Below are 12,012 nucleotides of genomic sequence, written 5' to 3'. Positions count from 1 at the left end.
AAAAGCATGCCCTGATTTTGTCATGGCATACAAACTAATGAGTATCATTCTGAGTTATCGCAATGGAATTTCAACAAAATGGACTAGCCTGCCATCATTTGTTAACTTCAATTTTCACAGTGATTTTGACTTCAGCCCTCTGTAGCTTGATAGTCCATATTACTATGGATACCCAACATGATTTTTTCCCCATTGAGGTAAAATGTATTTTCAACACGTTCCTTTATTATTATTTTTAAGCAGTGTATATTTATTGGACAAGAATAATAATGCTCTGTACTGTCTGTGAAGGTTCTCAGTCATCCAGGTCATCGTAGTCAAAGGAGCTTGCAAAGAAAAGCGTCTGGACTTCTTTGTCAAAACGCCAAAACACAAACTTAACAATGTGGTGTATGCTGTACAGTGCAGCGAGGAATGCTCAGATCTCTACATTGGAGAGACCAAACAGCCACTTCACAAGCGCATGGCACAACACAGAAGAGCCACCTCCACAGGACAAGACTCAGCAGTCCATCTGCATCATAAGGATAAAGGACACTCTTTCGAGGATGCCAATGTTCACATTTTGGACAGAGAGGACAGATGGTTTGAAAGAGGAGTGAAAGAAGCCATCTATGTCCACTGTGAGCGACCATCTTTGAACAGAGGCGGGGGTTTACGACACCAACTGTCTGCCATCTATAATCCAGTTTTGAGATCCCTTCCCAGATGCCTTAACGCCCACTCACATCCTGGGCCATCTGACCTCAGGAATTCGCATGATAAGGTGGGGCCAGGTTTCACAATGAACACACCCGAAACTCTGGCTGATTGAGACCCACACCCAGTTTCACACCTTGGCTCAGGCGATTAGAGGATCATCAGGGGGTCCTCTTGTCCCTCTGTGGGGGGTTACTCCCACTAGGTTATATCTGGGACTCTCCACCATTTGACCTTAGAACTGAAGAAGCTTCTCGGATGAGAGGTGAAACGTCTTCAAGCAACTTAAAGAAGTCCAGACGCTTTTCTTTGCAAGCTCCTTTGAATGCTCTGTACTAATATTGTAAACATTTTGCAGTTTGTCTGTTCTGAACTAGTTCAACTTAAAGATTTATTGAAGTACTTCAAACAGTGTCTCAGAAGCACAGAGCTTTGTGTTTCTCTATGTGCCGCTCAGTAAAGATACCCGAATAATACTGTAAGTTGTTCTAAAGGAGAAGTTGAGCAAATATTATATTTTTGTTATGTGAAGTATTATGTGAGCCAGCTGATTGATACCCATTGTTGAAGGTATATAGTATTCCATCTACATATACTATTCTTGAAGAACATGCATTTTTGCATGTTAGAATGTATGGAACTCCAAAGTGTTCAAAATTAAATAAATAAATAGGTCAAGATGAAATAAATAACTATGTGAATAAATAAGACACAGATATGTAATGTGAGAATGATATTGTGAAATCATGGAACACATCTTGAAAAAAATGCTCATTATTGTGAAATATATTGCATTCTGCTATATTAATTTACTTATTATTGTGAAATATTATTTCATGGTCATTATTTTTCACAATAACAGAGATTATTCCTGAGGCATTTTATTTATTTCCAGCCGTTTTTATTCCAAAATGTCCTTTTTTCAAAGTCAGTCTTTATTTCAAAATCCCGTTTTTCCCGATGGTCTATTTATTTCATAATGCGACTTTTTAGCAGAATGACTTTGTCTGTCAATCAAGAGAGACAGGGCGGAGCCAGTTGTGTGATTGGTTGCTCCTTTACTCAGACATAAGTAATAGCACATGTCGATTTAGGTTTAATGGTGCAATGCGTCTCCTATGCAGCTGGCGGCAGTATGCAGCTCAAAATAAACTTAAGGCACCGACAAATGCAAAACACTGGGCGCGAATAACGTTACAGGTGTATCAATTCTTGTGAAGGGCATGGCTGCAGGAAACAAGTCCGTTTCTGAGTTACTCAGAGAACTTGCTAACCGCTTAGATTGAACGTCTTCACCTCAGTCTGAGTATTGCAGCAGTGTACTGGAGATGAAGTGGTACCTGGTCCAAGTTCTCATCACAAACGCAGTGTTAACGTTAGCAAATGCTAACGCTATCACAGCTAGCTCCACTCCACGAAACGCTGTTCAGGGTAAGTAACGATATGTTATTATTGCTTGGTTAGTCTGTCTGTCTGCCAAAAATGAGCTTTTTAATCAGTTCAGTCACAGATTTTTTTTAATACTGTTTTTTATCATAACAAAGAATTCTATAAATTAGGTAAGAGAAAATAATTGTCTTCTGGGTTAATGTCTGTATTACTATTTACATTGTTGTAGGTAATAGTTATTCATGACTGTTTTAAAGTGGCTTATGTTCTGTGCTAATATGGAAGACAAGTAATCTATGTGAAAGAAAAGAAAGCAATTTTAGTTCAACGTAGTGATTTTGTAAGTGGGTATAATTTGAAAATGCTTTTACTAGTACAGTGGATGTTCTTTAAATATTTAACATTTAAAGTGTGTGTCACTTTACAGACTCCAACTTCAGTTTTGGTTTGGTCTCACCGTTGTAGGTCATAACACAAACAAGTCGTCAAGTCAAGCAGCTGAGGAAAGGGCTTAAGGAAACCATGGTATGGCCGCTTCTGACAGAAAGATCAGACATCATTCCTCTTTTCTTACCAAGGGAATCAGAGACTGCTCCCTGTTGTGAGGTAAGGTCAGGTCACATCTTTTAACATCTGAATAGTAAAGGTTAATTTATGAAGGATGAACATTAATTGTTGACACAAAACACCAATATACTATTTTATATGCTTGGGTTAGTTAAACAGCTGGGTTACATTTAATAAAAATACACCTAATGTTGCTGATACAAGATAAGTAAAGCTATAAAATGACTGTGGCCTGCCACAGAAGATGAAGATGAGGAAGAAGAGGAATGCTCTCGAGGATAAATGCAGAGTGGCAGGTTACCTTCGGTCCTTCATTGAAAATGGTAAGTCTGCTGCGATAGGTATTTTGCCATTGGTTTTCTCTGATTATACTTTGGTAAATTACATACAGTCCAGCGATCTTGGGTCATTAACAAAGTACACTATAGTATAATTTTGTTTTGTTATTTGCTCCATGCAATACATAAAAAGAGTGGTGGCATTATCAGTTGCACTAGAATTGTATGTAGACTACTTTTAGCTTTGTTAACATGATATCTATAACAGCTACAACAGTAATTTGAGTGGGGCAAAAATGTCTGGTGCCCTGTATGTAAGTGGTCATCTTTTATGGTATTTTTCCATAAAAGATTCAAAGTAATGAATATAGGATGTCATTATAGTTTAAAACAATCTTCTGTTGCAGCATCTTGTGCACAACAAAAAGCCCTCATCGAGTTTTGGACAGGATGGGAAGTCCTACCGAGAGAAATGACTGTGGAAGTGGTCAACAGCAGTCTTCCAAAGTCTTCCACCGGTTTTGAAGTACTACGCCTTCCCGCACACTACTGTACCTATGAGTCATTTCTAATGGACATTCAGGTGTGTCTCAACTCTACTGACTCAGGTTTTGGTCTGGTTTACGATTGATTCCATAACCACATGGTAAGATTAGACCATTTCTTCTTTCTTGCATCACATTACTGTATTCAGTGTTCAAAGAAACAGACAATCTAGTGAGTTCTAGTTCTTTTTAATACACTTGACAGTGAAAAATACAGAGTACAGGTGAGCATTTATGGCTTTTTTAATATAAACTGATGAAGAGTTAAGATATCAAACTCAGTTGTTCACTGTACATTATAAATTACACAGTATGTTTTGTTTATACTCGCTACTGGTACAAAAACATTTCTAGAAAAAATTATTTGAATTAAGATGTTACACTACTGTACTGTGTTCATTGTATTAAATCTGCTCAGAGTTGACATGTACTGTATATCCAACCAAGAGATGAATATCATTAAAGTGACAGCTGTATAAAACAAATCCTGTTTTATAGCCACTCACTGTTTTGTTGAAAATGAAATTGGTTATGCTGTTTTGAGTCAGTATTAGCTACAAAGCCATAGATGTAGAAATTTAAAAAAAAAATCCTCCTGACATAGAAACTGATTAAATGTGATAGTGTCTTTCTACAAGTGATTTTGAAGTATTGGTAGCACAGCAGGGTCTTGTTCATTCAGTGCATGTGGGAGCTGAATCTCAGGAATGGTGATCTCATTTGATGGGCAGCGATTATGTGGTCCTGTCCAGTCCACACCATAATCCTCATCAACCTGAAAGAGCATGCACATGTTTTAAATCTAAACTGAAGAGCTGTTTCCTGCAGCTGTTCCTAGATGGACTTATTGAGTCTGCCAGGGCCTATGTGAGTTGCTTAGGCATTGGCTACCAACTAATTATTCATTCACCCATTCTAGGTCAGGATTGGTTCTCTTCAGGTATAACAAATTTAACTTTGTTTAAAGTATTGCCATCTATACCTGACAGGTGGGATAAAAGGAGAGAATGGCTTGGGAGACATTTCCACTTGCAGGAAAAAGATTTTTGGTACACCAACTTGCACAGTAGAAAAACTCATCTCCACTACAGATAGCAGAGTTCTACATAAAAGAACAAATATGGATCAAATAGTCATGTACCTGTGACAAATCTTGTCCCTCCTTTCTGTGCAGTGTTAAGGTTCAAAATTGAGGAAGGAGAGTACAAACCACCCTTGGTCCAGAAGGTCTTGGTCAAACAATGATTTTAATGAATACACACGTGTGGGAAGAATAATCTGTACACAGACAGGAATTAATCTTCGACTTAATCAAAGCATAAACAGATATTTTATAGCATCAGGGTTTGATTTACTGACGCCCCTTCATGCGTCACAGATACATTTTATACATAGATCAGATCAACACCACAATGACTTTTAACCCAGAAGATCATCTTCTATTTTCATGGCTGGTAGTTTCCGTTCTTGTCTTAAAGTGAATTGTTCCTCTTTCTTACCGAGACATGACTAATCTCTCCTCTAAATAAATCTAACTCATGTGTGTGTGTGTATGTTGACCTCACATGCTCTCTGTGTCACCTCTTCACCTACTAACTGTCTGTGTCTCGTCCTCAAATGCTCTTTCTCAATTCACCTGTTGCACTTCTGACCTTTTACCAGACCAGAGGCTCACTGAGACTATATGTATGTCTTCTACTAAATAAATGTTTTAACCAAGAACCTCTACTTAAAACCTTAATATAAAATGACCTGATATAAGTGTTTTGTAAGCATGTATTGCAATTCCTTCTATGGCTCCAAGTCACTTGCACAATAGATTGTCCGGACATCGCGCCGAACAAAGCTTCCAACCCCCAATTAATTGACCGAGCTCCAACTCTTTAATAAGCACAGATATACATTGTGTACACAATAGTTATAACTGCATCTGAAATACAAAATTAACATCATCATAAACATCTTAAGGCCATCTTAAAGCTATCTGTTACATTGTTAAAGCCTCGTCTTAGCCTGCTGCTCAAAATAACTTCCTGCTTCTGCAAACTCTCTGCAAGCCTGTTTCCTGTCAGCCTGTGACTTTTAGCCTTTCTGAAAGACACACACTGTTCAACCCCTGAATGCAATATAAACTCCAGATTATATTATTAATGCAATGGTAATAATGATGATTATTTAACAATAGCAGTAAAATAATTTCCCTGCTCCACAGCAGCAACCAGAGGTGCAGGGGTGAATGGTTGTTTGCTTTTCTGAGTCAATGCTGATTCCATGCTTCCTGGAATGACTGAAGATGATGTTGAATGTGATGCAAAAAGCATCTGTGCAGAGCAAACAAGTGCATTCTTTCACCAGGGTTGAGCAGTCCTTGAATCTCCAGCTGGATGAAGATGTTTTCATATACATCCCTCCACAGGCGCTCAATGCTGATTTCCATCTATATGCCAAAGGTGATTTGCTGCTGATACACTGTACTGAAAACGCCTTGCAGTCTTAATAGATAACCGTCGCATCTTGACCCCTTCTGGATTGACTCGTCTCATTGAATCCATCAGTCGAAATCCTGATTAACAAACAGATCATGTCTTAGTACTAACAACTACAAAAAGACTGTATTGTAAACACTAATGCATATGGGACAGATCATCATTGTGTCAGGTAAGTATCCAGGTGCTGTACAGATTTAGTGAGGAGAGAGAATCGTGTACAGACTGGTTCAAACAGGAACATAACTGCGTAACAGTGATAAGAAGATGCTAGTCATTTTTGATGCCTACATTAAAATATCACATCAAGGCCACACTGACACATGCTTTCCAGGCCGGAAACTGATGTTTGGATATTTTAACAATATCAGCTTACTTTGAATGTATATGCCTCTGGATCGTAGATGTCCCATCATCATTCTGCAGTCGGCCACTGAATGTCCAGCACTTTTGAATCCAAATCCACATCTCCAATAGAAGAATTCCTATCAGATTTTCTGCACATAAAACATTTTTTCATATAACAGCAAATCTCAAAGTTTTCCAATTAATGCTGAAAGAACCAAGGATGTAAATGTATTCTTGTTTTAGCTTTACCGAAGACACCAGAGAAAGTATGATATCTATAATGCTGCTGAAATAGACAAAACCATTTCAATAAACTCGCTATTTAACATCAACCTTGTTATGCGTTATCAGAGAACAATCAACTGCAAACAGCAATGAAACATTCAACTATGTACTATTTAAAGCACTAATGACCCTGCTGTCTAACAAGATGTGATAAGTAAGTAGACTGTGGAAAGCTGGTGGGTCTACTCTCTGTGTAAAAGGTTCCTACAGGCTCCACTGCCCCCAGTCTCCGAGTTAACACACTAACAGCGAACACTGCTAAACGTGTCTCAACGCCGAGATGGCGCCGATAGCTTTAGCCGTAGCTGCCCCACTTAGTTTAGACCGTAACAAAAAAAAAGTAAGCGATAATAATTCATTGTCAAACGTCATAATTAAGGTCAACATCTAAACAATGCTGTGTACAGAATCACACAGGTGCTCAATTACAGCATAAATTTACCTTAGACCTTCCTCCGTCATTTCCCTCCTAATTGTGCTCGGAGACACAGAAAACGTATCGACAATTACCTCGATGGTTATCCCGGACAGCACTAAAGTCCTGAGTGCTGCACTGGGATTTCAAGACGTGGACGGCCAACATTTGAAGACTGTTCTTCCTCGGCGTATTCCAAACGAACACGGTGCTGAATTGATCTTAAACCTTCGACAATGCTGTCATCGATGCTAACATGTTGAAGAGCAATTATCATCCGGGCATTTCAGAAACATCTAAACGACTCAAAACAGTATCTACAGGTAAATGATCCCTCTCTATCTGATTTGCTTAAATGAGCAGAACTGGCTGAAGTTCACACCAGTCCGCCATCCTCCGTGACTTTTGACCTAGCACGCTGTTGCTAGCTGTATTAGCCGTCCGCGGAGGCGGTATCCAGGAAAACTAGTCGATGGAAAACGATAAGCCAATAGGTGCAAAGGTCCAGCCCACTTACATTGATTGACAGACAAAGTCATTCTGCTGAAAAGTCGCATTATGAAATAAATAGACCATCGGGAAAAACGGGATTTTGAAATAAAGACTGACTTTGAAAAAAGGACATTTTGGAATAAAAACGGCTGGAAATAAATAAAATGCCTCAGGAATAATCTCTGTTATTGTGAAAAATAATGACCATGAAATAATATTTCACAATAACAAGTAAATTTATATAGCAGAATGCAATATATTTCACAATAATGAGCATTTTTTTCAAGATGTGTTCCATGATTTCACAATATCATTCTCACATTACATATCTGTGTCTTATTTATTCACATAGTTATTTATTTCATCATGACTTATTTATTTATTTAATTGTGAACACTTTGGAGTTCCATAAGAATGGACTAAGTTATTTATTTCTCACCAGTATGCACATACAATAAATAAAGAAGGTTCTATTTAAAAAATACAATATCATCCTGTTTTAATCTATTTATCATACTATATACATTGTTCATATTCTGTGTTTAGTGTGACTTTGCTATTTATTTTTTTCCAATGGGGTCAGCTAGAAATGATCAGGGATGCATTTTAAATTTGCTGCTTTACTAAGTGTTGGTACTTAAAATAAACAATTAATTGCCTTGAATTCTTATCTACTTATTTTTTTTATTCCTTGAGAAACAACTAATGCTCTTTTTATTTAAACACATTTTAAGCTATATTGTCAAAGTCATAAAAGTAGTGTAAAAGCACTCTGAGTGCTCAGCAAGGCTAGAGGTGCAGAAAAATAGTCAAATATGCTTGGGGAAGGTTGCTAACTGAGATAAGTGACTTGGAATTATCTGCATGGTAGCCATAATGACAGCTGGTTAAGTTCTTTTAATAATATATTAATAATATTATTTTTTTTAAAAATCCTTAAGTACTTTGTTTGTAACCTCCTTTAGTATAGGATACACTGATCCATTTGCTTCCACTTGTCCTTTTCAGGGGCGCAGGGGGCGCTGGAGCCTATCCCAGCTGTCATAGGGCGAGAGGCGGGGTATACCCTGGACAGGTCGCCAGTCTGTCGCAGGGCTAACACACAGAGACGGACCAGCATTCACACTCACTCCAGAATTCCCACCTATGGGCAATTTAGATTGATCAATTAACCTATCCCCACCAACTGCATGTCTTTGGACTGTGGGAGGAAGCCGGAGTACCCAGGGAGAACTGACGCAAACACAGGGAGAACATGCAAACTACACACAGAGGAACCCTGGTCTGATGGTCAAATTAAACTCAGGACCTCCTTGCTGTGAGGCAACAGTGCTAACCACCGTGCTGCCCTCCAGAGGTTCAGACAATTAGGGAGGTGATGCTAAATGGATAGAACATTGAGTTCAGCCTCTGACATTGAAAGGTCGAAGGCAGGAGAATAAACCAGCTGTTCTCCACAGAACCAGCCAAGGTGTACTCTCAGTGGCAGGGGAACAATATGAGAACAGCACCACCAAACCTGGAGACGGAGCAATACTGGAAGAGCATATGGGAGAAGGATGCAACCCATAACGGCAATGCTCAGCGGCTAATGGATCTGAGGGCAGACCACAGCAACCTCCCCGAACAGGGTCCAGTAACCATCACAGTGGCAGACATCCAAGAAAGAGTCTCCAGTATGAAGAGTTGGACAGCACCAAGCCCAGACATGGTTCACGCCTACTGGCTGAAGAAGCTGACTGCACTCCACGAGCACCTGGCAGCACAAATGAACCAGCTGCTAGTTGACGAGAGACACCCAGAATGGCTAACCGAACGCTGCACAGTCCTGATCCTCAAGGACCCCCAGAAGGGAAGGGAAATGTAGTCGGATGATAACAAAGAGAAGGAACGTATTCAGAACTGAAGGGATCGAACTACCAGAAGGCAACATTGTAGACATAGAGGACAGCTACAATAATAATAATAATGGATTGGATTTATATAGCGCTTTTCAAGGCACCCAATCGCTTTACAATGCCACTATTCATTCACTCTCACATTCACACACTGGTGGAGGCAAGCTACGGTTGTAGCCACAGCTGCCCTGGGGTAGACTGACAGAAGCGAGGCTGCCATATCGCGCCATCGGCCCCTCTGGCCAACACCAGTAGGCGATAGGGTAAAGTGTCTTGCCCAAGGACACAATGACCAGGACAGAGAGCCCGGGGATCGAACCGGCGACCTTCCGATTACAGATGCGCTTCCCAACCCCCTGAGCCATGGTACCTGGGGAACCCACAGGTAAATGGGAACCATGAAGAGGCTGCTAGAAAAGCTGCAACCACCAAGTACCTCCAGAGGGTCAGGCAAGTACTGAGAAGTCAGCTGAACGGTAAGAACAAGATCCGGGCTATCAACACCTACGCCCTGCCCATGATCAGGTACCCTGCTGGGAAGTTGGCCAAAGGAGGAGACAGAAGCCACTGACATCAAGACAAAGAAGCTCCTGACCATGCATGGAGGGTTTAACTCCAAATCCAGCACCCTGAGGCTGTATGCTAAGCGGAAGGAAGGAGGCCGGGGACTGGTGAGTGTCAGCACCACAGTCCAGGATGAGACAACGAACATCCAAGAATACATTGGGAAGATGGCCCCAACTGACCGAGTGCCCAGTGAATACCTCAGGCAGCAGAAACCCAAGAATGAGGAGGAAGAGGAGGAACCATCATGGAAGGACAGGCCCCTGCACGGTATGTACCACTGGCAGATAGCAGAGGTGGCTGACATCCAGAAATCCTACCAGTGGCTGGACAAAGCCGGACTGAAAGACAGCACAGAGGCACTAATCATGGCAGCACAGGAACAAGCTCTGAGCACAAGATCCATAGAGGCTGGGGTTTATCACATCAGACAAGACCCCAGGTAGCCAGTAGTATACAGGAACATCTGTGCCAAATACGGCCTGGAAGTGCCGAGGTCAAAATGGAAGACGCCCCCTAGGGTGGTGGAGAATGACCGAGCTAAGATACTGTGGGACTTCCAGATACAGACAGACAAAATTGTGGTGGCTAACCAACCAGACATAGTGGTGGTAGACAACCAGAAGAAGACGGCCGCAGTGATAGACGTAGCGGTTCCCAATGACAGCAACATCAGAAAGAAGGAACACGAGAAGCTCGAGAAATACCAAGGGCTCAGAGAAGAGCTCGAGAAAATGTGGAAGGTGAAGGTAACAGTGGTCCCAGTGATAATCGGAGCACTAGGTGCGGTGACTCCCAAACTAGGCAGGTGGCTCAAGCAGATCCCAGGAACAACATCTGAGATCTCTGTCCAGAAGAGCGCAGTCCTAGGAACAGCTAAGGACCCTCAAGCTCCCAGGCCTCTGGTAGAGGACCCGAGCTTGAAGGACTGACCGCCCGCAGGGGCGAGCGGGGAATTATATATTCTTTACAGATGAAAGCAGGTTCACACATAGAATGTATATATATGTATTATATATATATATATATATATCTTCTCTTCATTGGCTAATGTGTGTATGAATGAGTATGAATGTGTGTGAATGTTAGCTATGAAGCACTTAGAAAGATGTGCTTGTGCGAATGGGTGTGAATGGGTGAATGCACAAGTTGTGTAAAGCGCTTTGAGTGCTCAGATGAGTAGAAAAGTGCTATATAAGAACCAGTCCATTTACCACTCTCGTATTACAGGCATACTTGTTCTTCCTAGAGTATTTAAAAGTAGAATGGAAGGGAAAGCCTTCGGTTTTCAGGCCCCTCTTCTATGGAACCAGCTTCCAGTTTAGATGTGGGAGACAGGCACTCTCTCTACTTTTAAAATTAGGCTTAAAACTTTTTGCTAAAGCATATAGCCAGGGCTGGATCAGGTGACCAGGTGATCCTCCTTTAGTTATGCTGCAATAGATGTAGGCTGCTGGGGGATTCCCGTGATGCACTGAGTATTTCTTTTTCAGTCACCTTTCTCACTCACTATGGGTTAATAGACCTCTCTGCATTGAGTCATACTTGTTATTAAGCAACTGGTTCTTTTGTGCTGACTTCACGCTAATGGAGTGCAGTGAGCTTCTTTAGCCAATAGGCATGAATCATGTCAGGGCCTGGTGCTGTCCAGCTCATCATGCGAAAGTCTCTTTCTTAGATGCCTGCCACTGTGACGGTCACTGGGACCTGTTTGGGAAAGTTGCAATTAGATCTACTTGCCACTGAGCATTGTTGTTATGGGTTGTGTCCTTCTCCCATATGCTCTTTCAGTATTGTTCCAGCTCCACTCTTGTTCCCTTGCCACTGAGTAGAGCTGATTTATTCCCCTGAATTCTATCTCTCTGGTATATCCCTTCAAGCAGCTGACCAATGCTGTGAGTCGTTGCTTGGCAGTTTCCAAGGCTTCAGGTATAGACAGATTGCTGTACTTGTTAGGCATCCCTTTCTTCATCACACCTTTCTTCAGCTTTCATACAGTAGTTGGCTAACTTTTCTCTGCATTGCCTTGATCATGGCCTCTAGTCT

At 41.1% G+C, this 12,012-nt stretch overlaps 1 protein-coding gene and 1 long non-coding RNA gene across 4 annotated transcripts; one reads left to right on the top strand and one right to left on the bottom strand.

The window, feature by feature from the left end:
* The first annotated feature begins 1,810 nt into the window (after window positions 1-1,810).
* On the top strand, window positions 1,811-4,138 carry LOC146666622 (uncharacterized). 3 transcript variants are annotated; one of them, XR_014912784.1, is made up of 4 exons: window positions 1,811-2,130; window positions 2,516-2,694; window positions 2,897-2,978; window positions 3,341-4,136. XR_014912784.1 is itself a non-coding variant. In XM_085414737.1 (4 exons), the coding sequence occupies exons 1-4, from the start codon at window positions 2,083-2,085 to the stop codon at window positions 3,562-3,564; spliced, it is 492 nt and encodes a 163-aa protein (XP_085270863.1). In that variant the 5' UTR covers window positions 1,811-2,082; the 3' UTR covers window positions 3,565-4,138. The 3 variants fall into 3 exon arrangements, 2 of the variants coding, with proteins under 2 accessions (XP_085270863.1, XP_085270862.1); XM_085414737.1 differs by having other exon boundaries at window positions 2,554-2,694; window positions 2,900-2,978; window positions 3,341-4,138; XM_085414736.1 differs by having other exon boundaries at window positions 1,812-2,130; window positions 2,554-2,694; window positions 3,341-4,112.
* Window positions 4,139-5,066: 928 nt separating this feature from the next.
* LOC146666621 (uncharacterized) lies at window positions 5,067-7,459 on the bottom strand. Its single transcript, XR_014912785.1, has 3 exons — window positions 7,108-7,459; window positions 6,341-6,461; window positions 5,067-6,041 (listed from the first exon to the last, which is right to left on the bottom strand). It is a non-coding gene; the product is annotated as an uncharacterized LOC146666621 (long non-coding RNA).
* Between the last annotated feature and the right edge of the window lie 4,553 nt (window positions 7,460-12,012).

This window comes from Rhamphochromis longiceps, linkage group LG7 (genome assembly GCF_057381845.1).
Source record: "Rhamphochromis longiceps isolate RC_006_pf linkage group LG7, R_longiceps_female_GT1.1, whole genome shotgun sequence".
In the NCBI taxonomy this organism is placed as follows: domain Eukaryota; kingdom Metazoa; phylum Chordata; class Actinopteri; order Cichliformes; family Cichlidae; genus Rhamphochromis; species Rhamphochromis longiceps.
The sequence above is the reverse complement of the archived record's forward strand: the minus strand, read 5'-3'. Positions and strand labels throughout refer to the sequence as shown.

Excerpts from the sequence above, each read along its gene's own strand:
- LOC146666622 (XM_085414736.1), top strand. The coding sequence starts at position 2,083 with ATGCTAACGCTATCACAGCTAGCTCCACTCCACGAAACGCTGTTCAGG. Across the intron at positions 2,131-2,553 it reads TCCACGAAACGCTGTTCAGG|GTCATAACACAAACAAGTCG; the intron begins GTAAGTAACGAT and ends TCACCGTTGTAG. Across the intron at positions 2,695-2,896 it reads AGACTGCTCCCTGTTGTGAG|AAGATGAAGATGAGGAAGAA; the intron begins GTAAGGTCAGGT and ends GGCCTGCCACAG.